This window comes from Gorilla gorilla, chromosome 1, assembly GCF_029281585.2.
Source record: "Gorilla gorilla gorilla isolate KB3781 chromosome 1, NHGRI_mGorGor1-v2.1_pri, whole genome shotgun sequence".
Classification (NCBI taxonomy): domain Eukaryota; kingdom Metazoa; phylum Chordata; class Mammalia; order Primates; family Hominidae; genus Gorilla; species Gorilla gorilla.
The window spans coordinates 105,800,400-105,827,871 of NC_073224.2; the positions used below are offsets into that span (position 1 = coordinate 105,800,400).

Below are 27,472 nucleotides of genomic sequence, written 5' to 3' on the forward strand. Positions count from 1 at the left end.
CACAGAGAAAGGCCTGAATACAATTGTAAAAAAAGACAGTAAGACCCCCAAACAGGAAAAAATTATTTAATACTATAACAAAATGCAAAAAAAAAGTACCCAAGTTATAAAACATAAATTCCTTTGGTTCATGATCACACCACTATTTTTACCTTCCACATAGCTACAGACATCACACCCTCAAAGTGAAGTCAAACTGTCCCCCTCATACTGAAGATGTCATGCCAAAACCATCACATACCCCACTGTTCAGTGAAACTGTTGGCAACTTACATGGAACAGAGCTGTGGGGTAGGAAAAAGGGGAAAGGGTTGCGTTAAAAAAAAATGGGGAGACTCTACACATGCAGAACAAGTCAGTGGGAGGGAGCGCTCTGCTGGGTCAACACGCCATGAACCACACCCCTATTCATGCTACATGAGGCTGAGTCCTTGCTACAACCACACAGAAATACAGACAATCAAGTGAACCTGAGCACCCCCAGGGATAACAGAAGAAAAATACAGAGAAGCAGAGGAGAGAAAGAATGGCAGCAAGAGGCAGATCACAGAATACCAGGGAACACCTAGTCCAAACCCTGTTTTACAGATGGGGAAAGTGAGACCTGGAGTAGTGAAGTGTCTTGACAAAATACATAGTTTATGGGAGCATTAGAACTCCATGCTTCCTTTTAATATGAGCAAGGAAAAAAAAGAGATTGACAAGAAATTGATAGGCCTGCTAAGGCAGGAGACAGACCCAGGCCTCTCATTCCAGTTCTGCTGTCTTTTTGGAAGAGTGCCTATGAGGTCATTAAGGCCTTTCTGGGTGTTTTCTTGATTCTCAAGAGTCAGGGTTCTGGGTGGCTCTGGGACAGAGGGATCCAAAGAAACAGCCAGGCCACCTGATCAGGACAGAAGACAATGGCCTCTAATCTGTTCTCAAACTAGATCTGAAACAGTCACAATAAGCTAAGAATAGAAATTCAGCCATCTCTGAATCAAACACCATCACCTAAATGGTGGCAGAAAGAAAAGTCACCGAGCTGGAAATCTGCTGTAGGCTGAAAACTGGAATAAATTTCCAAAGCGCACTCTCTTTTCTCTCTAGCTTGAGGCAGGTATTCAATAAATACTTGAATGAACAAGTGAATAAATGAATACATGGAGACCATCGATGAATGTTCAGTTCCATGACAGATACTGGTTCTGTTCAAGATCCATGCCGAGGACACTTTTGGGGTCTAAATTCTTTTTGTCCCACTGTGCTGGGACTGCAGATATGTCACATCGTGCCCCTGGCAAATAAAATAGAGAGAGGTGCAGATTTAAATAATAAAATGTGTCTGATTGGTAGAGATTAGGGGGAAAAGGTGGAAAACCATTCTTAAAGCAGCTGCTTTCTTTCACTTTTTTCCTCCTCTCAGTTTTATGAGAACAGTATACCAGATCCTGGAGCAATGAAGACAGAATTGCTGAATCTCCAAACATCTCAAAACATGCATTTGAAGTGAGTCAGGTAGCCTCACCCACTACCTCCTCGCCTCTCAACAGTCACTTCTTGGACAGGGAGGCTGTGGTAGACTGTGACAGTGAGATCTGACTGCACTTCTCGAAGACGGCCTCAGCAGAGAGTTTAGGCAGCCCCTGATCTAGAGGGCACTCATCCACCAAGCTGTTCATGGGCGTTGGGGGCAGCGGAGGGTCCTCCTCATCTTGACTCAGTCCAGAAATCAGGGAGTTACTTGCCCTGTCCAATTCCTTGTCCACTTGCTCCCTGGACACATCTGCTGTCTCAGGCTGTCCTGAAGGGATCTTCATGGAGTCAAAATATGCTGACAGGGCTTCCTGGAGCAGGGGCAGAAGTTTCTTTCGAGAGACCTGGGTGTTGCCTTGAAGATAGGCATGGAGGTTAGGGTGGGTGCTTGAGGCAGGGGTCAGCTTCAGGGGTGGAGAGTGGGAGCGTTCCAGGACTTCACAGATCTAAAGAGGAGACAATAACAGGGAAATGATACACAACTTGCTGTAGCAAAGTGCTGGGCTTCTAAGTGAGAGGCTTCCTCTATAGAAGAGGAAGCTTTTAAAAGTAAGTCGGCCGGGCGGGGCGCGGTGGCTCACGCTTGCAATCCCAGCACTTTGGGAGGCCGAGGCGAGTGGATCATGAGGTCAGGAGATTGAGACCATCCTGGCTAACACAGTGAAACCCGTCTCTACTAAAAATACAAAAAATTAGCCGGCCATGGTGGCGGGTGCCTGTAGTTCTAGCTACTCGGAAGGCTGAGGCAGGAAAATGGCGTGAACCCGGAAGGCGGAGCTTGCAGTGAGCGGAGATCGCGCCACTGCACTCCAGCCTGGGCGACAGAGCGAGACTCCATCTCAAAAAAAAAAAAAAAAAAAAAAGTAAGTCAGCCGGGCGCGGTGGCTCACGCCTGTAATCCCAGCACTTTGGGAGGCTGAAGCGGGCGGATCACCTGAGGTCGGGAGTTTGAGACCAGCCTGACCATCATGGAGAAACCCCATCTCTACTAAAAATACAAAATTAGCCAGGCATGATGGCGCATGCCTGTAATCCCAGCTACTTGGGAGGCTGAGGCAGGAGAATCACTTGAACCCAGGAGACAGAAGTTGCAGTGAGCCAAGATGGTGCCACTGCACTCCAGCCTGGGCAATAAGAGCGAAACTCCGTCTCAAAAAAAAAAAAAAAGTAAGTTATCCTTGAGGCCGGGCACAGTGGCTCACGCCTGTAGTCCCAGCACTTTGGGAGGCCAAGGTGGGCGGATCACCTGAGGTCAGGAATTCGAGAACAGCCTTGTCAACATGCTGAAACCCCGTCTCTACGAAAAATACAAAAATTAGCCAGACATGGTGGTTCACATCTGTAATCCCAGCTACTTGGGAGGCTGAGATAGGAGAATCATTTGAACCTGGGAGGCGGAGGTTGCAGTGAGCCGAGATCTCACCATTGCACTCCAGCCTGGGCAATAAAGCAAGACAAGAAAAAAAGTAAGTTGTCCAGAGTTGGGTTTTATTGTTTGCAACAGAAGGAACACTAATATACACAGTATTTTTTTTTTTTTTTTTGAGACAGAGTCTTGCTCTGTCGCCCAGGCTGGAGTGCAGTGGTGCAATCTCAGTTCAGTACAACCTCTGCCTCCCCGGTTCAAGTGAATCTCCTGCCTCAGCCTCCCATGTAGCTGGGACTACAGGCATGTGTCACCAAGCCTGGCTAATGTTTGTATTTTTAGTGGAGACGGGGTTACACCATGTTAGCCAGGCTGGTCTCGAACTCCTGCCCTCAGGTCATCCGCTCTCGCCTCGGCCTCCCAAAGTGCTAGGATTACAGGTGTGGGCCACCAAGCCTGGCCCACAGTATTTTATTTTAGTATTTTGTATTTTTTATTTAATAGAATAGGGATGGGGTCTTGCTGTGTTGCCCAGGCTGGTCTCCAAATCCTGGTCTCAAGCAATCCTCCTGCTTCAGCCTCCCAAAGTGCTGGGGTTCATACACAGTGTTTTATTTATTTTATTTTACTTTAATTTTTTTTTTTTTTTTTGAAATGGATTCTTGCTCTGTTACCCAGGCTGGAGTACAGTGGCACGATCTTAGCTCACTGCAACCTTCGCCTCCCAGATTCAAGCAATTCTCTTGCTTCAGCCTCCTGAGTAGCTGGGATTACAGGCGCCTGCCATCATGCCCAGCTAATTTTTGTATTTTTAGTAGAGATGGGGTTTCGCCATATTGGCCAGGCTGGTCTCAAACTCCTGAGCTCAGGTGATCTGCCCAGCTTAGCCTCCCAAAGTTCTGGGATTACAGGCATGAGCTACCATACGCAGCCATACACAGTATTTTAAAAACAGAGGAAACAGTTTAGATTGTATATTTCATTTTATTATTAAAGTAACTAAAGCTAAGTAAGATGGTTGTGAGTAAAATCATGCAGATGATGGCAGTTAAACCAGAACCCAGGAACCCCAACTTCTAATCTAGTGTTGTTTCCAAGTGTATAAATGTGCTCAAGAACTTGAACTAGGATGGGACTAGAATTTATCTAGAGGCCAGAAGAGGGATGGAGGAAGAAAGAATGAATTGAACAAAATAAGACTGGTATCACTATTACCCTCACTTACATGCAGGGAAACTGAGGTTTCAATGATCAGGTAACTTGCCTAAGGTCAAAATTTGCATGAAGCAAAACTGACACTGAGCCCAGAGCTGTCACCAAAGCCAGTGTTCTAAATCAATATATTATACTACCCCTAACATAGGAGAAAGAGAGGAGATGGTAGAGTAGACTGTAAGAAAAGGACTCCTGGCTGGGCATAGTGGCCCACACCTGCAATTCCAGAACTCTGGGAAGCTGAGGCTGGTGGATCACTTGAGTCCAGGAGTTCGAGACCAGCCTGGGCAACATAGCGAGACTCTGTCCCTACAAAAAATACAAAAAAAAATTAGCTAGCCATGGTGGTGTGCCTGTAGCCGCAGCTACTTGGGAGGCTGGGAGGATTGCTTGAACCCGGGAGGCAGAGGTTGCAGTGAGCTGAGATCGTGCCATTGTACCACTCCAGCCTGGGCAACAGAGTGAGACATCTCAAAAGAAAAAAAACACACACAAAAAAACAAAACAGAGAGAGAAGGACTCCTGTTTCCAAGCATAGGGGCAACCTAGACAATGGTAGAGTCATTAGAAATCCACACAGCTTTAAAAGAGCAGCACAGAGGGGAGAAGATTCAGGAACGTGGAAGAGGTACTTCTAATGGCCAAAGCATCCTTTTCTTAATGACAGGATTAGTAAGAGCCACTATTTACAAAGTGCTTACTCTGCTCCAGAAGTGTGCTTTACACATGATATTACGTTTAATGATCATAGCAGAATTAGCAGTAGGTACTATTATGCCATTTCCAGATGCAGAAGTCAACTGACTTGCCTTAGCTCAAAGAGTGAGTAAGAGGCAAACCTAGAACAGAAAAGCACATCTACCTGACTTTAAAAACTGCAGTTCTTGGCCAGGTGCAGTGGCTCAGGCTTGTAATTCCAGCACTTCGGAAGGCCAAGGTGGGTGGATCACTTGAGGTCAGGAGTTTGAGACCTGCCTGGCTAACATGGTGAAACCCCATCTCTACTAAAAATACAAAAATTAGTCAGGCATGGTGGCAGGCGCCTGTAGTCCCAGCTACAGGCTGAGGTGGGAGAATTGCCTGAACCTGGGAGGTGGCGGTTGCAGTGAGCCAAGATCACACCACTGTACTCAAGCCTGGGCGACAGAGTGAGACTCCATCTTAAAAAACAAACAAACAGACAAAACTGCAGTTCTTTTCATAATGACGAACCACCTTACACTGAATGAAATCAGATTTGCTTCCTGGGGAGAAGGCAAAGGCAAAGGCAAAGGGGGGCGGGAAAGGACAGACATACCTTCTATGAGAGCAAAGGATTATCTGGCTGTATTCTGTCTTTAGCAGTCCTCACAGAGCCTAGGCAACCCTCAGAATCCCTGAACTGCCTTAAGCCCACCTTTTTTTTTTTTTTTTTTTTTTTTTGGAGACGGAGTCTTGCTCTGTTGGCAGGATGGAGTACGGTGGCGCAATCTTGGCTCACTGCAACCTCTGCTTCCCGAGGTTCAAGAGATTCTCCTGCCTCAGCCTCCTGAGTAGCTGGGACTATAGGCACGCACCACCACGCCCAGCTAATTTCTGTATTTTTAAAAGAGATGGGGTTTCACCATGTTGGCCAGGATGGTCTTGATCTCTTGCTCTCGTGATCTGCCCGCCTCAGCCTCCCAAAGTGCTGGGATTACAGGTGTGAGCCACCGTGCCCAGCCTTAAGCCCACTTTTAAATTCTTCCCTAGGCTAATCAGTAACCAGCAGAGGAACAGAAAGGGGAGGAAGTAGGAAAGATAGCCAAATCTGGATCTAGATCACTTCTTTACAGAGTTTGCACTATACAGAATAATTAATCCCTGCATAGTAAGTGGCAGAAAAGGTCTCTCGTATTTCTAATTTTCAAGGCAACAGTGTAATTCCAGGGGTGAGGAATTAATGATTAAACCAAGAATAGAGTTTTTGTTTTTTTTTTTCCCCAACAGAGATGAGGTCTTGCTATCTTCGCCCAGGCTGGACTCAAACTTTCCAGCTCGGCTGGGCGCGGTGGCTCACACCCGTAATCCCAGCACTTTGGGAGGCCAAGGCAGGCGGATCACAAGGTCAGGAGATCGAGACTATCCTGGCTAACACGGTGAAACCCCATCTCTACTAAAAATACAAAAAATTAGCCGGGCGTGGTGGCGGGCGCCTGTAGTCCCAGCTACTCGGGAGGCTGAGGCAGGAGAATGGCGTTAACCCGGGAGGCAGAGCTTGCAGTGAGCCGAGATTGCGCCACTGCACCCCAGCCTGGGCGACAGCACAAGACTCTGTCTCAAAAACAAACAAACAAAAAAAACTTTCCAGCTCAAGCAATCCTTCTGCATCAGCCTCCCAAGTTGCTGGGACTACAGGCACGTGCTACTGTCCCTAGCTCAAGAAGGGAATTTTAACTCCAGATTTATAACATTTCCTTCTAACTAGATTTCGTTCTTTCAAAGTAGGAATTGAATCTCTAGTTCTCTTTGGAATTACCCCTTTCTCAACAATGCTATGATTAAGGATGTTCATTAAAAAAAAAAAAAGGATATTCATATAGAGAGAGAATGGGAAAAAGCAGAAAGGGGAGGAAACAGGTCCAGAAACAGGTCAAGGGACCTCGTGTAAGCACATTAATATAAGAACCTAAGAGAGGTCCTTATAGGACAGCTGTAGAGCACAGAGGTACATACAGGCAGACTCTGTAAAGCTCTTAGGTTGGAGAAGGGACACAGACTCACCGTTGTTTGGAGTGCCACATGGGGACAGAAAATAGCCAACTGCCGCACTGGCTCATTGTGAGTGTTGAAAAAGATAGTCATGGCAACCAGGACATCATAGCTGTGAGCCTGGCAGAAAGCATGGAGATCTGCAAGGAGGTTAGACCTCTGCAGAAAGGCCTGAAAGGGAAGAAATGGAGAGGGATGAAGGACTTTCTCATCATCATCAATAAAACATCCTTGGGCCGGGCACGGTCGCTTACGCCTATAATCCTAGCACTTTGGGAGGCCGAGGCAGGTGATCACTTGAGGTCAGGAGTTCGAGACCAGCCTAGCCAACATGGTGAAACCCTGTCTCTGGTAAAAATACAAAAATTAGCTGGGCATGGGGGCATATGCCTGTAATCCCAGCTGCTCAGGAGGCTGAGGCAGGAGAATCGCTTGAACCAGGGAGGCGGAAGTTGCAGTGAGCTGAGATAGTGCCATTGCACTCCAGCCTGGGGGACAAGAGCGAAACTCCGTCTCAAAAAACAAAAACAAAACAAAACAAAACAAAAAATTAGCTGGGCATGCCGGCACGCACCAGTAATCACAGCTACTAGGGAGGCTGAGGCAGGAGAATTACTTGAACCCAGGAGGCAGAGGTTGCAGTGAGCTGAGATCATGCCATTCCACTCCATCCTGGGCAACAGAATAAGACTCAGGCTCAAAACAAACAAACAAACAAACATACATAACTGCTAGAGGTTTTTTGAGCATAGGAGATAGTACTTCAGTTAGGGTGGTCAGGAAAAACCTCCCAAAACAAGAGACATCTGAGCTGAGTACCTGAATGTTAAGAAGGAGCCAGCTTTACAAAGAAAAAAGCTCAGCTGGGAATGAGCTTAATGGTTCTGAGGAACAGAAAAGAAACCAGTGTGGCTGCAGTACTGTAGAACAGGAGTGGAGCTGGAATGAGATGAGGCCAGAGAAAAAGACAAGGGCCAGATCAAGCATGGCGCTGTAAACCACAGTAAGTCCTTTAGATTTTATTAAAAATACAATGAGGCCGGGCACAGTGGCTCACGCCTATAATCCCAGAACTTCGGAGGCCAAGAGGAGAACTGCTTGAGGCCAGGAGTTTGAGACCAGCCTGGGCAACATAGTGAGACCCCATTGACACATATATACACGTGCGCACGCACACACACACACACACTAGTTAGGTGTGGTGGTGTGCACCTGTGGACCCAGCTACTCGAGAGGCTAAGGTGGGAGGATTGCTTGAGCCTGGAAGTTTGAGGCTGCAGTGAGCCATGATGGTACCACTGTACTCTAGCCTGGCAACAAAGCATGACTCCCTTAAAAAAAAAAAAAAAATTAAAAAAGACCACTCTGGCTGCTGCGGGGAGAATGGTTTGTAGGGCTGCAAAAGCAGAGGCAGGGAAACCAGTACTGAGGCTAATACAGCGGTGCAGTGAGAGATGCTGGACTCTGGTGGTCACAGTGGAGGTGGAGACAAAGATAGACACAAGATACATTTTGGAGGTGAGCCAGGAATGAGGTGCAAGGCCACATGCATAACATGCATAGCTAAAGGCTTTCTCTCCCCACCCACAGCCACAACTTGCTCTTACCTCCAAATCCATATATACTGCACTAATGGCCACCTTGACGCCTTGTCTATAGATAGTCTTCTGGTCCTTTCTCAGCATCTGCTCAGTGGTCAGTCCTAGAAAGCAGATGAGAGACTAGGGGTCAAACAGGGGAGGCCAGGGTCCCAAGACCAAGAAGGCAAGGACAGCCAGATGGGTCAAGGAAGGAAAAACAGCCTCTCTTTGGGGCAATGAATGGGGGAGATAATTGAAAATGTAATCATAGCCGGGCGCGGTGACTCAGGCCTGTAATCCCAGCACTTTGGGAGGCTGAGGTGGGCGGATCACCTGAGGTCAGGAGTTTGGGACCAGCCTGGCCAACATGATGAAACTCTGTCTCTACTAAAAATACAAAGAATTAGCTGGGTGTGGTGGCGGGCACTTGTAATCCCAGCTACTCAGGAGGCTGAAGCAGGAGAATCACTTGAACCTGGACTCTGTCTCAAAAAAAAAAAAAAAAAGAAAGAAAGAAAATGTAATCACATAATCAAAAGCCATCTTAAATAACTGGTGACAATAGGTACCTTTAGAGCAAGTAACTTTGGAGAGAAGGGCGAAACCCAGAACAGAGGCTTTTACTTTTTATCTTTCCCTCTTCCTATACTGTTTACATGTGAGTTCTTTCTTTCTTTCTTCCTTTTTATGTCAACAGGTGGTAGCTGAGTACAAGAATACAGTTTTTTTTTGGTTCTCTTCATCTTTTGTATACTCACAAAATATTTCTTTTGCCTCCCTAACCAATTCTATAGATTTCACTCTGATAATTTAGTATACTCTCAGCATATTTTATATATATGTCCTGTATTCTCTGAATAGACTAGAACCTATGAGGCTCTTTTTGTTTTTTTTTGAGATGGAGTTTCGCTGTTTGTTGCCCAAGCTGGAGTACAATGGTGCAGTCTTGGCTCACTGCAACCTCCGCTTCCCGGGTTCAAGCGATTTTCCTGCCTCAGCCTCCTGAGTAGATGGGATTACAGGCACACACCACCACGCTCAGCTAATTTTTCGTATTTTTAGTAGAAACGGAGTTTCACCATGTTAGCCAGGCTGGTCTTGAACTCCTGACCTCAGGTGATCTGCCCACCTCGGCCTCCCAAAGTGTTGGGATTACAGGCGTGAGCCACTGCGTCTGGCCCTTCTGAGGCTCTTAATACATTCCTCCTCATCCTAACCAAGAGCCAGGATAGAACAATACAGTAAATGATTGATTATTTCATGCTTAGGCTAATATGGTACTTCATTTCTTTCTGGTATAAAATTTAAATAATTGGCCAGGCGCGGTGGCTCATGCCTGTAATCCCAGCACTTTGGGAGGCCCAGGCGGGCAGATCACCTGAGCTTCAGAGTTCAAGACCAGCCTGGTCAACATGGTGAAACCCGATCTTTACTAAAAATACAAAAATTAGCTGGGCGTGGTGGTGGGCGCCTGTAATCCCAGCTAGTCGGGAGGCTGAGGCAGGAGAATCGCTTGAACCCAGGAGGTCGAGGTTGCAGTGTGCCAAGATTGTGCCACTGCACTCTAGCCTGGGTGGCAGAGCAAGACTCTCTCTCAAAAAAAAAAAAATAAATAATATAATGAACAAGGCTTGCCTTTCTGTTTTCTTATCTGGGAGGTAGAAAAGTCAGCTAACATTTCATACCTGATACATCAAACTTTGCCTTTTGTAGGGAATCAAATATATCATTTCTCTTGGGTAGGTCTGGGAAAAGGGCCTCTAGTTTCTCCACATATTTGCTGTCCTTTGGGGTTGCCTTTCCAATTTTAAGGTCCATGTTGACACAGTCCAGGATGATGGTTCCTGTGGAGAAGGGAGATGGTGGAACTTGAATCCTGTGACCCTCCACACACGACCACCAGAACATATATAACCTTCACACCAAATGGACACACACAAGGAGATTTGTATAGCAAAATCTCTGAAAGCAAAATGAGAAACTGGGATGGACTGTGTCCTCAGACCTCCCAAATCCAAACTAAAATGTAGGAAGGGAAATGGGGAAAAGGTAGAAAGAAAGCCTGAGCATCTCAAACCTTGGAGATTTTACAGCCTAGTCAGACAGAGATATACCTCTTCAGTAGGCCAAATCCCATCAAAGAATCTTCTAAGTTGGAAAAGACAGTCTAGTCCAACTCACTCTCTCTCTTTTTTTTTTTACAAGTGGAAAAATGAGAACAAGAAAGGTTAAGAGATTTGCTCAAGGTCACCTATTTCCTGGAGGAATTGGTATTGGAATCTGTTTCCTGCTTCTTTAGCTAATCCTCCTTCCATCATCAAATGATGCCAATAGGAAGCTTCTTGGTCTGTTGCCCTGCACTTCCTTTCTACTTTCTCTAACAAGTATCCCACAGGCCTTTAAACAGATGCTTAATTGTCCCCCGAAATAATCCTATCTTTTGGTATGAGCTGAATGGCTCTGAGAGCATATGGTTAGGCTGGAAGCGTCTAGACTTTTCCACCCTCCCTTCTCAGGGACAGGAATAGAACTACTGAGGTCCCAATCCAAAAGCCACCCTTACCATGCAGAAGGGCTGCAGTTTGCCTGTCCAAGATCTCTGGTGCCCCCTGCAGGATTCTCTCGGTCACCAGGGTAGCACAGGACCCCACCAGCTCAACTGAAACATGGCAGGGAGGGCAGTGTTTCGGCTCGATGGGTCGATGGTCTAGCACCTCTGCTACTGCCTCCTCTAGGGCTGTGTCACTTCTGTGGAGGGGAGGGTATGGGAAAAGAGGAAGAAAGATAGGTACGGACACTCCAGCTGCTTCTAGCCAACCTCTACCCCACACATCAAGGAAAATGCAGATGTCTTTTTTTTTTTGAGACGCAGTTTCACTCTTGTCGCCCAGGCTAGAGTGCAATGGTGCGTTCTTGGCTCACTGCAACCTTTGCATCTCGGGTTCAAGCGATTCTCCTGCCTCAGCCTCCTGAGTAGCTGGGATTAAAGGTGCCTGCCAACATGCCCAGCTAATTTTTTTGTATTTTTAGTAGAGATGGGGTTTCGCCATGTTGGCCAGGCTGGTCTCGAACTCCTGACCTCAGGTGATCTGCCAGGCAAGCATTTAAAACTGACCTTTGGTTACTTTTACCTCTGCCTAACTCCTCTCAATTCTTTTTTTTTTTTTTTTTTTGAGACGGAGTCTCACTCTGTTGCCCAGGTTGGAGTGCAATGGCACGATCTCGGCTCCTGCAACCTCCACCTCCCGGGTTCAAGTGATTCTCCTGCCTCAGCCTCCTGGGTAACCGGGATTACAAGGCACGTGCCACCAAACCCGGCTAATTTTTTTTTTGTATTTTTAGTAAAGATGGGGTTTCACCATGTTGGTTAGGCTGGTCTCGAACTCCTGACCTCGTGATCTGCCCGCCTTGGCCTCCCAAAGAGCTGGGATTACAGGCGTGAGCCACCGCACCCAGCAATTCTTTTCTTTAATGTTACAATTGGAGTCATCTTTAAATAGTGTATAAGCAAATTCTGTGAAGCATCTGCTGCAAATATCTTACCCCCACATTTGCTGTCCTTTAGCGTTGCCTTTCCAACCCTATACCCTTGACACCCTTGATACCCAACATCTAAATTTCTCCTTTTTTTTTTTTTTTTCTAAGACGGAATCTCGCTGTGTCGCCCAGGCTGGAGTGCAGTGGTGCAATCTTGGCTCAATGCAAACTCCGCCTCCCAGGTTCAAGCAATTCTCCTGCCTCAGCCTCCCAAGTAGCTGGGAGTACAGGCGCCCACCACCAGGCCCAGCTAATTTTTGTATTTTTAGTAGAGACGGGGTTTCACCCTATTGGCCAGGCTGGTCTCGAACTCCTGACCTTGTGATCCGCCCGCTTCGGCCTCCCAAAGTGCTGGGATTACAGGCATGAGCCACCGCGCCCAGCAAATCTCTCCTATTTTTATAACCCACTCAATACTTAGATTCCATGTGGGTCACCAGGTCCTGTGAATTCTATCTTAATTCCTATCCATGCCCTAGTTTCTAACTCTCTGTTACTGCCCCATTCTAGGCCCTCAATATCTCTCGTCTGGACTATTCCAGTAGTCTCTTAACCAATCACCTGCTTCCAACCAAGAGCCCTCCTGGGCTGTCCTTCACAAAGTGGCCTGAATGATCATTTGAAAAAAGAAAATCTGATTCTTTTAGGACCCAGAATATAATTTAAAATAGTTCCCCACTGCCTAAAATAAAATCCAATCGCCTTAGAAGGGCCTATGAGGCCTCCATAATCTGCCTCCTGCCTGCCCCCTCTGTCTCATCTTTCTCCATGTCCTACTTCTCCCTCAAATTTTATGCTCCAGCTGTGCAAAACAAATTCCATTTCCCCTAGCTCACCATGCTATTTCACGCCTGCCTGCATTTGATTCTATTAATTACTCCCTCTGCCTGGAATGCCTTTCCTAACCACCTTCCCTCCTCCCTCCCAATTCACCAAGCAAACACCTAGTCTTCTTTCAAGACTGAGATCAGTGCTCACTTCAGCAGCACATGTGCTAAAATTGGAATGACACAAAGAAGATTAGCATGGCCGCTGAGCAAGGATGACACGCACATTTGTGAATTGTTCCATAAAAAATATATATATATATATATTTAAAATAAAAAATAAAGGCTGGGCACGGTGGCTCACACCTGTAATCCCAGCACTTTGGGAGGCCAAGGCGGGCGGATCACGAGGTCAGATCGAGACCATCCTGGCTAACACGGTGAAACCCTGTCGCTACTAAAAACACAAAAATTAGCCAGGTGCGGTGGCGGGCACACCTGTAGTCCCAGCTACTCGGGAGGCTGAGGCAGGAGAATGGCGTGAACCCGGGAGGCGGAGCTTGCAGTGAGCCGAGATCGCGCCAGTGCACTCCAGCCTGGGCGACAGAGCGAGACTACGTCTCTTAAAAAAAAAAAAAAAAAAATAGCCAGGCCTGGCGTGGTGGCTCACGCCTGTAATCCCAGCACTTTGGGAGGCTGAGGCGGGCGGATCACTTGAGGCCAGGAGTTTGAGACCAGCCTTGCCAACATGGTGAAACCCCGTCTCTACTAAAAATACAAAAAATTAGCTGGGTGTGGTGGCGCATGCTTGTAATCCCAGCTACTTGGGAGGTTGAGGCAGGAGAATCACTTGAATCTGGGAGGCTCACTGTAGTGAGCCAAGATGGTGCCATTGCACTCCAGCCTGGGCAACAAGAACAAAACTCAGTTTCAAAAAAAAAAAGAAATTAGCCAGGAATGATGCTTTTACACAGGAGGCTGAGGCGGGAGGATTCCTTGAACCCAGGAGCTCAAGGTTATGATGATGCCGCTGTACTCTAGCCTAGGAGACAGAGCGAGAGAGACACCATCTCTTAAAAAAAAAAAGGTGGTGGCACGGTGGCTCATACCTGTAATCCCAGCACTTTGGGAGTCCGAGGTGGGCGGATCACCTGAGGTCAGGAGTTGAAGACCAGCCTGACCAACATGGTGAAGCCCCATCTCTACTAAAAACACACACACACACACACACACACACACAAAATTATCCCGGCGTGGTGGCACATGCCTGTAATCCCAGCTACTTGGAGGCTGAGGCAGGAGAATTGCTTGAACCCGGGAGGCGGAGGTTGCAGTGAGCCTAGATTGCGCTATTGCACTCCAGCCTAGGCAACAAGAGAAAACTCTGTCTCAAAAAAAAAAAAAAAAGAAAAAAAAAGGAAAGTTTATTACTGAATGAATCCATAGATGGATAATGCTCTCTCAGGCTGCCTTCTGTCAGTATCCTGCTATAACCACAATGTGGTCAAGAAAAAAATATTAGCAGGAGCCAAACAGACTTAGGAAAGTCACATAATCGTGTTGCTTTTTTGGTAGTTTTTTCCAGTAGTAAATTAGGGATGGAATTATTATAAATGTGTACATTTGTTAAACAGACATTATTGAGATATTTATAGATTTAAAAAAATTTTTTTTTGAGACGGAGTTTCGCTCTTGTTGCACAGGCTGGAGTGCGATGGCATGATCTCGGCTCACTGCAACCTCTGGCTCCCATGTTCAAGCAATTCTCCTGCCTCAGCCTCCTGAGTAGCTGGGATTACAGGCATGTGCCACCACGCCTGGCTAATTTTGTATTTTTAGTAGAGATGGGGTTTCTCCATGTTGGTCAGGCTGGTCTCAAACTCCTGACCTCAGGTGATTCTGCCCGCCTCAGCCTCCCAAAGTGCTGGGATTACAGGCGTGAGCCACCACGCCCAGTCTGGCTAATTTTTTTTTTTTTTTTTTTGAGATGGAGTCTCGCTCTGTCGCCCAGGCTGGAGTGCAGTGGCGCGATCTTGGCTCACTGCAACCTCCACCTCCTAGGTTCAAGTGATTCTCCTGCCTCAGCCTCCCGAGTAGCTGGGACTACAGGCATGAGCCACCACGCCCAGCTATTTTTTTTTTTTTTTAAGATGGAGTCTTGCTCTGTCGCCCAGGCTGGAGTGCAAGTGGCGTGATCTCAGCTCACTGAAAGCTCCGCCTCCCGGGTTCATGCCATTCTCCTACCTCAGCCTCCCGAGTAGCTGGGACTATGGGCGTCCGCCACCATGCCTGGCTAATTTTTTGTATTTTTTAGTAGAGACGGGTTTTCACCATGTTAGCCAGGATGGTCTCCATCTCCTGACCTCATGATCCGCCCGCCTCAGCCTCCCAAAGTGCTGGGATTACAGGCGTGAGCCACCACGCCTGGCCTGAGATATTCATATATTCTAACATAATACATTATTCTAAAATCATAAGAGTTTATGTAGAAAAACTTTTGCTAACTTTTTGTGTGCTTTTAAATTTTTTTGTAGAGATGGGATCTCACCATCTTGCCCAAGCTGGTCTTGAACTCCTGGGCTCAAGCAACCCTCCTGCTTCACCCTCCCAGAGTGCTGGGTTTACAGGTGTGAGCCACCACACCTGGCCCTTTTGATAACTTAAAAAATTTTTTTTGGAGACAAGTTCTTGCCCTGTCACTCAGGCTGGAGTACAGTGATGTGATGATCATGGCTTACTGAAGCCTCGATTCCTAGGCTCAAGTGATCCTACCACCTCAGCAGCCTCCTAAGTAGCTGGGACTACAGGCATGCACTACCACACCTGGCAAATTTTTTTATTTTTAGTAGAGACAAGGTCACACTATGTTTATAGATTTTTGTATTTATTTATTTTTTTAGAGAACAGGGTCTCGCTATAGTGGTCAGACAGGTCTCCCTAAGTGCTGGGATTATAGGCGTGAGCCACCACACCAGGCCACTTTTTAAAAATTAAAAATAGGCCAGGTGTTGTGGCTCACGCCTATAATCCTACCACTTTGGGAGGCCAAAGTGGGCGGATAATCTGAGGTCAGGAGTTCCAGGCCAGCCTGGCCAACAGCGCAAAACCCTGTCTCCAGTAAAAAATATAAAAATTAGCTGGGCATGGTGGCGCGCACCTGTAATCCCAGCTACTCAGGAGACTGAGGCAGGGAGAATCGCTTGAACCCAGGAGGCAGAGGTTGTTGCAGTGAGCCGAGATCACACCACTGCACTGCAGCCTGGGTGACAGAGCAAGACTCCATCTCAAAAAAAAATAATTAATTAAAATTAAAATTAAAAATAGAGTTGCAGGCCAGGTGTGGTGGCTCACACCTATAATCCAGCACTTAGGGAGGCAGAGGCAGGAAGATAGCATGAGCCTAGGAATTTGAGATCCGCCTGGGCAATATAGCAAGAAGACCCTCTTCTCTAAAAAAAAATTTAATAAGTAAGTACAAAAATAAATAATAAGTAAAAAAATAAAAAGAGAATTGCAAACATTTTTCAAAGGTTTCTATTACAATAAATCTGTCTCAGAATCTTTTTTTTTTTTTTTTGAGACAGGGTCTCCCTCTGTCTCCCAGGCTGGAGTGGAGTGGTGTGATCTTGGCTCACTGCAGATTCGACCTCCTGGGCTCAAGTGATCCTCCCACCTCAACCTCCCGAGTAGCTGGGACCATAGGCATGCACCACCATGCCTAATTTTTAAAAATTTTTTGTAAAGACATGGTTTTGCCATGTTGCTCAGGCGGGTCTTGAACTCCTGGAGCTTAATGGATCTGGCTGCCTTGGCCTCCCAAAGTGCTGGGATTACAGGCGTGAGCCATCGCACCCGGCACACAAAATCTTAAATAATGATACCAAAGGCAGATTTAAATGATTTTTGAGTTACCCTTTAGTTTGAACTCAACACGTTCTATTTCTTTTTACTATAGGGTATGTCTATATGCCACAGACATACGTATAACTGCAGAACTGACAATATTTTGTGTTGTTTTTCTATATCTAATATGACCTATCAATTATGATTAGACTATGAGATCCCTGAAAGCAAAAACTCTTTCTTTTTTGAGACGGAGTCTGGCTCTGTCGCTCAGGCTGGAGTGCGGTGGCACGATCTCGGCTCACTGCAACCACCACCTTCCAGGTTCAAGTGATTCTCCCACCTCAGCCTCCCAAGTAGCTGGGATTACAGGCACTTGCCACCACGCCCAGCTAATTTTTATATTTTTAGTAGAGACGGGGTTTTGCCATGTTGGCCAGGCTGGTCTCAAAATCCTGATCTCAGGTGATCCGCCCGCCTCGGCCTCCCAAAGTGCTGGGATTACAGGCATGAGCCACCATGCCCAGCCAGCAAAAACTCTTTCTTCCTCTCTTTATATCTCACTCATCAGAGCCCAGCATGGTACATGATAGGTAGCAATTTAATTTCCTTGTGCTTACTTGGATAAGATATGATGGTCGACAAGGATGAGGGTGAGTTGGCCAGCCTGGTATAATGCATGGAGGTCAATCTCATCCCGAAAAATCAAGATACTCTCTGGAATATGAACCTTCTGAAGAAAGAAGACAATGTCACCTCGCAGAGGTAGTTCAGAACGTTTTATATTTAAAACTGGCACAAAGACTTCCTCGGCCTCAGTTGTCTAGATAGGAAAGTGAAAAGAAGGTATCACAAGGTTTTATAATGACAGGAAAAAGTAACAAGACTACTGGGACCAAAGGAGACATACTTAGGTAAGTTACCACCTTTCTCAAAGCCACAAGTACCCAGTCTATAAAAATGAAAGGATGACTTTTGCCCTCCCTCCTTCTTAGCAATAACATGAAAGTCAACAAGGTAACTCATGGTAAATACCTATTTCTAGATGCAATGCTGCAGAGAAGGAATTTTTAGTCCTCAAGAACTAACCTGGGCAGAGGAATACACACTAGATCACTGATACCTATACGGAACTCAGTAATAAACTGTTTGAATATTGCTTTATGGTTTACATATCCCTCGAAATATATTTGCTCACTTTTTTCCTCACAGCAACACTGCAAAATATCATTTTAATTTTTATAGATGGTGGCATGAGACTCAGCAAAGTTAAGGGATTTAATTTATCCAATGCTAAATGCTGGTAAATGGTAGAGCTGGGTCTTGAATCCAGATCTTTTCGTTCTGAGGGACTCAGATCCTAGGTACTACCTTTTTTTACCCACCTTTGCTAGGTAAAAAGCCAGGGCAAGAGCAGACACTGTGGAGTCCAAATCACAGGCTTCATTTCCCAGCACAACATGTAGAGGTCGGGACTCCTGGAGAGAAAGGAAAATGGGAAACTAACAAAAGTATCTCTATTCATTTCCACTTATCTTTTTTTTTTAAAATAATATATATATTTTTGAGACAGGTCTCACTCTGTCGCCCAGGCTGGAATGCAGTAGCGTGATCACAACTCCCTGCAGCCTCAACCTCCTGCTAGGTTCAGTCGATCCTCCTGAGTAGCTGGAACTACAGGAAAGCGCCACCATGCCCAGCTAATTTTTTGTATTTTTTTGTAGAGACGGGATTTTGCCATGTTGCACAGGCTGGTCTCAAACTCCTGGGCTCGAGATCCAAAGTTCTGGGATAACAGGTGTGAGCCACTGTGCCTGGCCTCTCCATCTACCTTATACTCATGTAGGGCTTCACACACTTCCTCTCACTGATCTTCACAGAGGAGGTAGGTCAAATAATCTAATGGGTCCTCATTCCACAGATGGCATAAGTGTTTCAGCTAAGCTTATAGTGTTCTACATACATCCAGTTTGTAGAAAAGTGTTCTTTCCTCCTATCTCCTTGAATGTTAACTTACAGAGCAGTAAATAAACTTCTGATTTCTTATCTTCTTTGGGCACTCAAACAGTCAAAAAAGGGGACTTGGGGTAGCTGATACATTCAAGGCATGCTCTTGGGCATATCAACCCTGGTTGATTATTTTCTTCCCATTTTCATAATAGGCAAAAGAATGCTTATACTTCTTTTTTTTTTTTTTTTTGAGACGGAGTTTTGACCAGGTTCTCATGCCTCAGCCTCACAAGTAGCTGGGATTACAGGAATGCGCCACCACACCTATTTTGTATTTTTAGTAGAGATGGGGTTTCTCCATGTTGGTCAGGCTGGTCTCGAACTCCCGACCTCAGGTGATCTGCCCGCCTTGGCCTCCCAAAGTGCTGGGATTACAGGCGTGAGCCACCGTGCCCGGCCGAATGCTTACACTTCTAAATCATGATTGCAGGTGAAGAGGCTTTGAGAATAAAGGTTAAAAGTAAGATCTAGTCCAGGGCTGGGCATGGTGGCTGGCGCCTGTAATCCCAACACTTTGAGAGGCTGAGGCGGGCGGATCACCTAAGGTTAGGAGTTTGAGACCAGCCTAACCAATATGATGAAACCCCATCTCTACTAAAAATACAAAAATTAGCCAGGCATGGTGGTATGCGCCTGTAATCCCAGCTACTCAGGAGGCCGAGACAGGAGAATTGCTTCAACCCGGCAGACGGAGGTTGCAGTGAGCCGAGATTGCGCCTTTGCACTCCAGCCTGGGCAACAAGAGCGAAACTCCATCTCAAATAAATAAATAAAATAAAATATACTAAAACTAGAGTGCCCAAAATTGGGGTGACAGGGTCTTGGGTTTTGTTTTGTTTTTAAGCATTTATTGAATGTGCCAGGCATTATTCTCATATTTTTTCATGCATTAATCAATCATTTAATCTTTAACCCAATGAGGCAGGTACTTATATCATTTCATTCCAGGTATAAGCATTCTGCTGGGTGGAATGAGACCAGAAAGCCTATGGCCCAGCATATGGCACAATACTTCTGTCTTACCTGCTTACTTTTTTTTTTGAGACAGGGTCTTACTTTGTTGCCCAGGCTGGAGTGCAGTGTCACTATCTTGGCTCATGGCAACCTCCACCTCCTGGGTTCAAGCAATTCTCCTGCACCATCCTCCTGAGTACCTGGGACTATAGGCATGCGCCATGATGCCCGGCTAATTTTTGTATTTTTGGTAGAGATGGGGTTTTGCCATGTTGGCCAGGCTGGTCTTGAACTCCTGACCTCCAGTGATCCGCCCACCTCAGCCTCCCAAAATGTTGGTGTGAGCCACCATGCCCAGCCCACCAGTTTACTTTTGAACTTCTATCTCAGCCTGGTTCTGAGAGAGGATGGGATGAGACAGACAAAATGAGACACACTAAATATAGCAGGGTTTCTCAATTTCAGCATGACTGGTATTTTGGACTAGATAATTCTTTTTCTTTTTTTAACTTTTACTTTTTGAGACAGGGTCTCACTCTGTAACCCAGGCTGGAGTGCATGGCGCAATCACGGCTCACTGCAGACTCCACCTCCCAGACTCAGGTGATCCTCCCATCTCAGCCTCCTGAGTAGCTGGGACTACAGGCACCCGCCACCATGCCCGACTAATTTTTTTTTTTTTTTTTTTTGAGATGGAGTCTCACTCTGTCGCCCAGGCTGTAGTGCAGTGGTGTGATCTTGGCTCACTGTAACCTCCACCTCCTGGGTTCAAGAGATTCTCTTGCCTCAGCCTCCTGAGTAGCTGGGATTACAGGCACCTGCTACCATGCTCGGCTAATTTTTGTATTTTTAGTAGAGACGGGGTTTCACCATGTTGGTCAGGCTGGTCTTGAACTCCTGACCTCGTGATCCGCCCGCCTCAGACTCCCAAAGTGCTGGGATTACAGGCGTGAGCCACCATGCCCGGCCCTTGTTTTGTTTTTTTTTTTGAGATGGAGTCTCACTCTGTCGCCCAGGCTGGAGTGCAGTGGTGCAACCTGGGCTCACTGCAACCTCTGCCTCCTGGGTTCAAGTGATTCTCCCCCTTCAGCCTCCCGAGTAGCTGTAGTAGACTACAGGCGTGCGCCACCACACCCAGCTAATTTTTGTATTTTTTAGTAGAGACAGGGTTTCACCATGTTGGCTAGGCTGGTCTTGAACTCCTGACCTCAGGTGATCCGCCCGCCTCGGCTTCCCCAAGTGTTGGGATTACAGGCGTGAGCCACCACGCCCAGCCAAATTTTTGCATTTTTTGTAGAGATGGGGTTTTACCATGTTGCCCATGCTGATCTCGAACTCCTGGGCTCAAGTGATACAGCTGCCTCGGCCTCCCAAAATGCTTGGATTACAGGCATGAGCCACCATGCCCAGCCGGATAATTCTTTTTTTGTGGAGGCTGTCCTGTGCATTATAGGATATTTGGCAGGATCCCTAGCCTATACCCACATGGATGCCAGTAGCACCCTAAGTCATGACAAACAAAAATGTCTCCAGACTTGCTGAATGTTCCCTGGGGGGCAAAACTGCCCCCAGTTGAGAACTACTGGGTTACAAGAAGGTGAAAATCCATATAGTCTGACTTCTTCAATCAGGGAAGATTTGCTAGACACAAGAGTTTAGCAAAGTGGGAAGGTTCAGAGGAGTAACACATAGCAAAGAATAGTTATCAACTAATGTAACTTTAAGAAAAAAAAGGGAATCTAGGGAAACCTAGAATCATCTTCCCTATACAGGCTATCACTCCTCTCTTCCCCCACTGGAAAGCCACAGCTCAAAAAGGGCAATTTTAGAAGACTTCTGGTGGTATGAATTGCCCCATCCAGTTACGAGATAGGTTTTTGTTTTTAAACCACCCTCTTCGCCATCTCCTACTCCCATCCCTGGAGAGAAATACAGAAGACAGAGGTTATCTGTCCGGGTTCTGCCCAAAGGGCCCCTAAAGAAGTTTGCCCTGAGGTCCTCCCCGTGCCTATTTCTCTAAGTCTACTTCAAGAGTTTGGAAGCAGGCCGGGCGCGGTGGCTCACGCCTGTAATCCCAGCACTTTGGGAGGCCGAGGCGGGCAGATTACAAGGTCAGGAGATCGAGACCATCCTGGCTAACCTGGTGAAACCCCGTCTCTACTAAAAATACAAAAAATTAGCCAGGCGTGGTGGCGGGTGCCTGTAGTCCCAGCTACTCGGGAGGCTGAGGCAGGAGAATCTTTTGCACCCGGGAGGCGGAGGTTGCAGTGAGCCAAGATCGTGCCACTGCACTCCAGCCTTGGTGACCGTGCGAGACTCTGTCTCAAAAAAAAAAAAAAAGAGTGTGGAAGCAAAGGCCCATTCATACTGAACAGCACTGGGGTAGGGGGATTCTTTACTTTTTTCCAAAGCAGTAAGAATTCTACCCAATACCCCAGTCCTATAGTAACTCCTCTGACTTGTAATTCCTCCTCCTGATACCAGAGACCTCTGTTTCCTGGAGACCAAGAACTGCCCAAATGGCTGTGGACCAAAGTGACAGCAAAGCACTTGAGATAAGAGGCTGCAGAAATAACTTGCTCACTGAAGCAGTTAGGGGGAGCAAGTGTTCTCTAGAGAGGAAACTATATAAACATGAGGCATATGGCCCCGACTGGAGGAAAAACGTAAGAGCAGTGGAGAAAAGGCAGAACAAGCAGGAGAGAGCTACTTCAGGGTCCAAAGAGATGCTGGAGAACCTTTCCACGCTCATTTACATCAATGTTGCTTCACTGCAAGCAGCAGCTGAATCAGGTTCAGTTAGATCCTTACCATGAAGAGAATGCTAAGCAGAAAAGCACAAAGTAGGGACCAAATACAACGGTATGGTTCTGAAGTCAGGAGAAACCATCTACAGAGGAAGGTGAACAATGAACCCCTTGCGCTCAGCCAAACCTAGACAGCAACCAAAAGGAATGAATACAAAAGGAATACTTTGGGACTTGTAGCAAATCTTGGAACTGGAGTGACCAAGGGAGGCGGCAGCATTCCTCTCCCCTGTCAACACCCACTGTCACCCCGGCCTGACTGGACTATTCACCACCCGCAAACCATGATGTGCACATTCCCAGCTCTGCCCTTTGCACTATTTGTTCTCTGTTTGAATGCAGAACTACTACTTGAAAAGATCACAGACTTTGGGGTTGAATTCCAGCTCTGCTTCTTACTTGTTGCAGGACTTTGGACCCTCTAAGCCTCATTTTCCTCATATAAAAATGAGAATAGGCCGAGCGCGGTGGCTCACACCTATAATCCCAGCACTTTGGGAGGCCAAGGTGGGCGGATCACCTCAGATCAGGGGTTCGAGACCAGCCTGGCAAGCATGGTGAAACTAAAAAGCACAAAAATTAGCCGGGTGTGGTGGCAGGTACCTGTAATCTCAGCTACTCCAGAGGCTGAGGCAGGGAGAATTGCTTGAACCCGGGAGGTGGAGGTTGCAGTGAGCCGAGATCCCACCATTGCACTCCAGCTTGGGTGACAGTGTGAGACTCCATCTCAAAAAAACAAACAAAAAAAATGAGAATAATATCGTAACCAATTTCATGATGTTGTTAGAAGGATTAAATGAGATAGTACCATAAGTGCCTACGCTGTAAATAGTAAAGATGTGATCTCCCATCTTCTTTCTTTACTTCTCCCCATTGTTCAAGTCTACCTAATGTCTTTCTCTGTGAAGCCTTCCTGAACACTCAGCCCAGAGAAATCCTCTTCCTCTAAACCTCCAGCTTCTAGCACTTGTGGCTCTGAGACAGACCTTAACTTCTATCTTAAGGAGCTCCCTGTCTTTTCATGGTCATGTATCCCTGATCCTTAACATGGCTTATGTGTGGGTGACTATATATTTGATTGTTCAAACTGGGATGCTTATGAGAATGAAAAGGGGTGCTATTAATGATTACACAGGGGAAAACCAAGACTGCCCTGGGCAAACCGTGTGTGGGGCTGCCCAACTTATAAGACATCATTCTCTTCTTTATTTAAGAAAAACATGTGTAACCCCTAATTCCAAGCCCATCCTCCACCAGCTGAAAGCACAAGCCAAACAGCCTGTTTTCTGACCATCAGAGAAAGAGTTCAGGGAAAATACAGCTATACTTAGCAGCATGAGGAAATCTAAGCTGCCAATGGAAAAAATACAATCTGAGGGCCACAAGTAAATAAATACAAACTTTTTTTCTTTTTTCTTTTTTTTAAAGACCCACTAGTTGGCCAGGCGCGGTGGCTCATGCCTGTAATCCCAGCACTTTGGGAGGCCGAGGCGGGCCGACCACGAGGTCAAGAGATTGAGACCATCCTGGCCAACATGGTGAAACCCCGTTTCTACTAAAAATACAAAAATTAGCTGGGCATGGTGGCACATGCCTGTAGTCCCAGCTACTCGGGAGGCTGAGGCAGGAAAATCACTTGAACCTGGGAGGCGGAGGTTGCAGTGAGCCGAGATCATGCAACTGTACTCCAGCCTGGTGACAGAGCGAGACTTCGTCTCAAAAAAAAAAAAAAAATTAATTAATTAATTAAAATAAACAAATGAATAAACACCCACTAGTTGAAATGACTCTCTTATCCTGATATGTTCTTTGTGGCCTCAAGAGGAGGGGGCAGGGAGGGGATTCTAGGCCTGGCAAAGTAAACCACTTCCCTTCTAAAGCTGAATATGGTATGATAACTACTCTTCAGAATAGTTAATGGGGGAGAAAAATAAACGAGACAGAAAGCCAGAGAGAGACAAACCCTCTCAGCAGAGAAAACAGGAACAATACTGATGCCAGGACTGCAAATTTCTAAGGAGAGCCAGATCCTGATTCCTGCCTCATGCCTGAGAACTGCACACACTACATTATCCAAGGGGTCCTGGATGAACACCTAAACTGCAATGCAGCCCCACCCTGAAGCAAAGATTTCTCCCCTCAGAAGTGAAAGATGAGTCACCATAAATAGGACATTTGGTTAAATGATTTTTTTTAATGGAACTTCCTATTGTCTCTGTGGCAGAGGCTACAGAAAATTTCTGTGGTATCAAATACTAAAAATATGGTAGCAACGGGAGACTTGGCTGGATTACCAGCTGTCTTTATCCTGCGCAAAGAGGAGCATTCATGATTTTCTGAAAGTTATAATTAAACTGTAGTTTAACAGAAACATTCAAACTTAAGAGTGTATCTGTCTAAATCACCTCTCTCTCTTTACACAAGAAACTTAACGGTATCCTCTGGAGAACTGGATGGAGAGGAGAAAAGAAAAATGATCTTTATCTTTTTCATTTCATATCCCTTTGGTATTTAAATTTGTTCATGAAATACACATTTACTACTTCTATAATTTAAAGCAATCTAGGCTGGGTGTGGTGGCTCATGCCTATAATCCCAGCACTTTGGGAGACCAAGGCAGGCATATCACTTGAGGTCAGGAGTTCAAGACCAGCCTGTCCAACATGGTGAAACCCTGTCTCTACTAAAAATACAAAACTTAGCCAGGCATAGTGGCGCACACTTGTAATCCCAGCTACTCAGGAAGCTGAGGCAGAAGAATCGCTTGAATTCGGGAAGTGGAGGTTGCAGTGAGCCGAGATGGCACCACTGTACTCCAGCCTGGGCGACAGAGTGAGTCCATCTCAAAAAAAAAAAAAAAAAAAAGTAAAGCAATTTAAATTGTTGGCATCTACCAGTATGTCTTGCCATCAGTTCCCCTGTTAACCTTCCTAGAGTCTAATTTTCTCATTTCTCCAGGCCCTGGAGAGGCTATGTGATGATGAAAGCTCTAAGACACAATCTCACCTTTCACAAGTTCACAAGTTTGAAAGGAAGATCTAGATCTTGCTCCTTGGGGGATGAATGCAGGGAGAGAAAGGTCGAGATGCCAGCAATATTGGTAAAATCAAGTATTTTTCCAGCTTCATATTGCTGTAGAGAATATACTATTCGGGCTGGGTACAGTGGCTAACACCTGTAATTCCAACACTTTGGGAAGCCAAGCCAGGGGGATTGTTTGAGTCCAGGAGTTTGAAACCAGATTGGGCAGGATGGCGAGACCCTGTCTCTACAAAAATACAAAAAATTAGCCCTGCATGGTGGCACTGCCTACAGTCGCAGCTTTTTCGGGAGGCTGAGGTGGGAGGATCACTTGAGCCGGGGAGGTGATCACACCATTGCACTCCAGCCAGGGCAACAGAGTGAGACCCTGGCTCAAAATAAATAAACAAATACAAAATAAAAATAGAGAATATACTACTAACCTGGGGGTGGGGGGAGGCTCTGGAGGATATATGCTGGAGAGTAGATGCATGCAAAGAAATACGATTTGGTGAGGTTTCAGGTCCAAGGGCACTTTACCAAATGGTGGAAGAAACCAGTCATTTGGGTTACTGGGGGGTAAAATCCAACTGTTTAGCACTTAGAACGGTGCCCCAAAAACTCTACATTAGTCCTCCAATAAGCGCCCTGTGGTGGACTCAGAGGTAACAAAAAGGGATTGGTTCCAAATGGCCTTATGCATTGAAATAACTCCCCAAATTTGTTTTTCACAAGGAAAATGTCTATGTAATTGGTGTTAAAATGGACCTTCTCCCCAATTCAATATGAAGACAATTCATTTATTCCAGCAGCTGAGTCTGCAGCAGGAATTAAGTGACTTTCAGGATTTGTTAAAGACCAGAATCTGTCCCTCAGGGGAATTTGTAGAGTTTAAGATATCTAAAAAGGAAAGCTCAGCAAGCCATCTATCTAGGTTTCTTCAGGGCAGTATAACTCAAAGTAGAGGGGCCGGGTGACCTCCTGGAGCCTGTCTCTGGTTAGCTTTTTGCTGCTAACTGGGGATAACAGCCTAATGCCTCATGACGGCTCAGCATGGCTGGGTGAGTCCAACTGAGTCAGAGAGCACCAAAAATAAGCCACAAAGCATTCAGTAGTCATATTTATGGTTTTGATTCCAAACACACTTTGTGCTTATCCCTTCCAAGTGGCGAATTTTTATGTCATTTGTGTGCGTTAAGGCCAAAGGAGAAACCTGGAGGCAAAGGAATGCTGGTTGTGGGTCAACAAATATGCCTGATGGATTTTGTATGTGGGGCTTAAAAACACTGACTTAAAGTAAAATACTGTGACTACTTCTAATCTAGAAATGAGTTCAGCCCGCCAAACAGAAACCGCCATTCAGAAGAAATAAAGCCGTGAGCACCGGTTCCCTCCACACCCCCGAGGTTCACCTGGAGGCCAGTGGGCCAAGCGAAGCCTTGGGAGCGGAGAACTCAAAGAGGGGCGGGGAGAAAAGAATAAACACACCTCGCGGGGCTAGGCTGGCGGCGGCACAGTCCTGGTTCTTTTGACGGAACTGACCAAGATGACAGCAAGCAGAGGCTCAAATGCAGGATTCAGACCCAAGACTTCTCCCCGCTCTCAGGCGGACCCCAAAGGCGGGGAGCCAAAAACCGGGAGACTGAACAAGCAGCATTCTCACGCTCCTAAACTGGCTTCTCGCTCCTCGCTCCTCATGCCCCAAAACTGATCAGGCCCCAACCCCCCTCCCCACAACTCAGTGTTCCCTCCACACGGACCGTCGAGGCTCCCCCAGATCCCACGTCTTCGTCCTTCCTGGACCCCGTGCTCCATTCCTTACAGTCACAGACAGGGATTCGTTACCTGCAGAGCAGCTCGACAACCCTGCAGGTAGTCCTCCATGATGAAGCCCAAAGTACGCCGTCGCCCCTGGTCGAGTAGAGGTGCCCCTGGTCGAGGAGAGGTTTCCCCGGCGAATGCAGCCCGCCCGGGACTCAGGGGCTAGAGGCCAAAGTCAGGAGGCGGGACTCGAACCCGCCACACGGCGAATCGGCCTCCGACCCCGGGAGGAACTGCGTAAGCGGGCGCTCCGGAGCCCAGCGTCGCCCCGCCCCCAGCAGCGGAGGCGGGGCTCTACGCCCAGAG

The 27,472-nt window shown here is 46.6% G+C and overlaps 1 protein-coding gene and 1 non-coding gene across 5 annotated transcripts; one reads left to right on the forward strand and one right to left on the reverse strand.

Annotated features, from left to right (window-relative positions):
• Window positions 1–50: 50 nt before the first annotated feature.
• On the reverse strand, window positions 51–27,464 carry PRUNE1 (prune exopolyphosphatase 1). Of its 4 annotated transcripts, XM_055358681.2 has the most exons (9): window positions 27,191–27,457; window positions 17,939–18,031; window positions 17,174–17,376; window positions 10,970–11,154; window positions 10,092–10,250; window positions 8,434–8,528; window positions 6,839–6,997; window positions 4,313–4,405; window positions 51–1,961 (listed from the first exon to the last, which is right to left on the reverse strand). In XM_055358681.2, exons 1-9 carry the CDS (start codon window positions 27,227–27,229, stop codon window positions 1,533–1,535), a joined length of 1,455 nt encoding a protein of 484 aa, XP_055214656.1. In that variant the 5' UTR covers window positions 27,230–27,457; the 3' UTR covers window positions 51–1,532. The 4 variants fall into 4 exon arrangements, with proteins under 4 accessions (XP_055214656.1, XP_030865727.1, XP_030865729.1 ...); XM_031009867.3 differs by lacking the exon at window positions 4,313–4,405 and having other exon boundaries at window positions 27,191–27,464; XM_031009869.3 differs by lacking the exons at window positions 4,313–4,405; window positions 6,839–6,997.
• On the forward strand, window positions 12,914–13,020 carry LOC115932170 (U6 spliceosomal RNA). Its single transcript, XR_004068492.1, has one exon. It is a non-coding gene; the product is annotated as a U6 spliceosomal RNA (small nuclear RNA).
• Window positions 27,465–27,472: the final 8 nt, after the last annotated feature.

What these genes read in the sequence shown, in the direction of transcription:
- PRUNE1 (XM_055358681.2), bottom strand. Translation starts at nt 27,229, where the DNA reads ATGGAGGACTACCTGCAGGGTTGTCGAGCTGCTCTGCAG. An exon ending in GACCATCATATCTTATCCAA is followed by an intron (nt 11,155 to 17,173) that starts GTAAGCACAAGG and finishes TCCCCTCCACAG; the next exon opens with AAGTGACACAGCCCTAGAGG. An exon ending in AACTGCAGCCCTTCTGCATG is followed by an intron (nt 10,251 to 10,969) that starts GTAAGGGTGGCT and finishes CCTTCTCCACAG; the next exon opens with GAACCATCATCCTGGACTGT.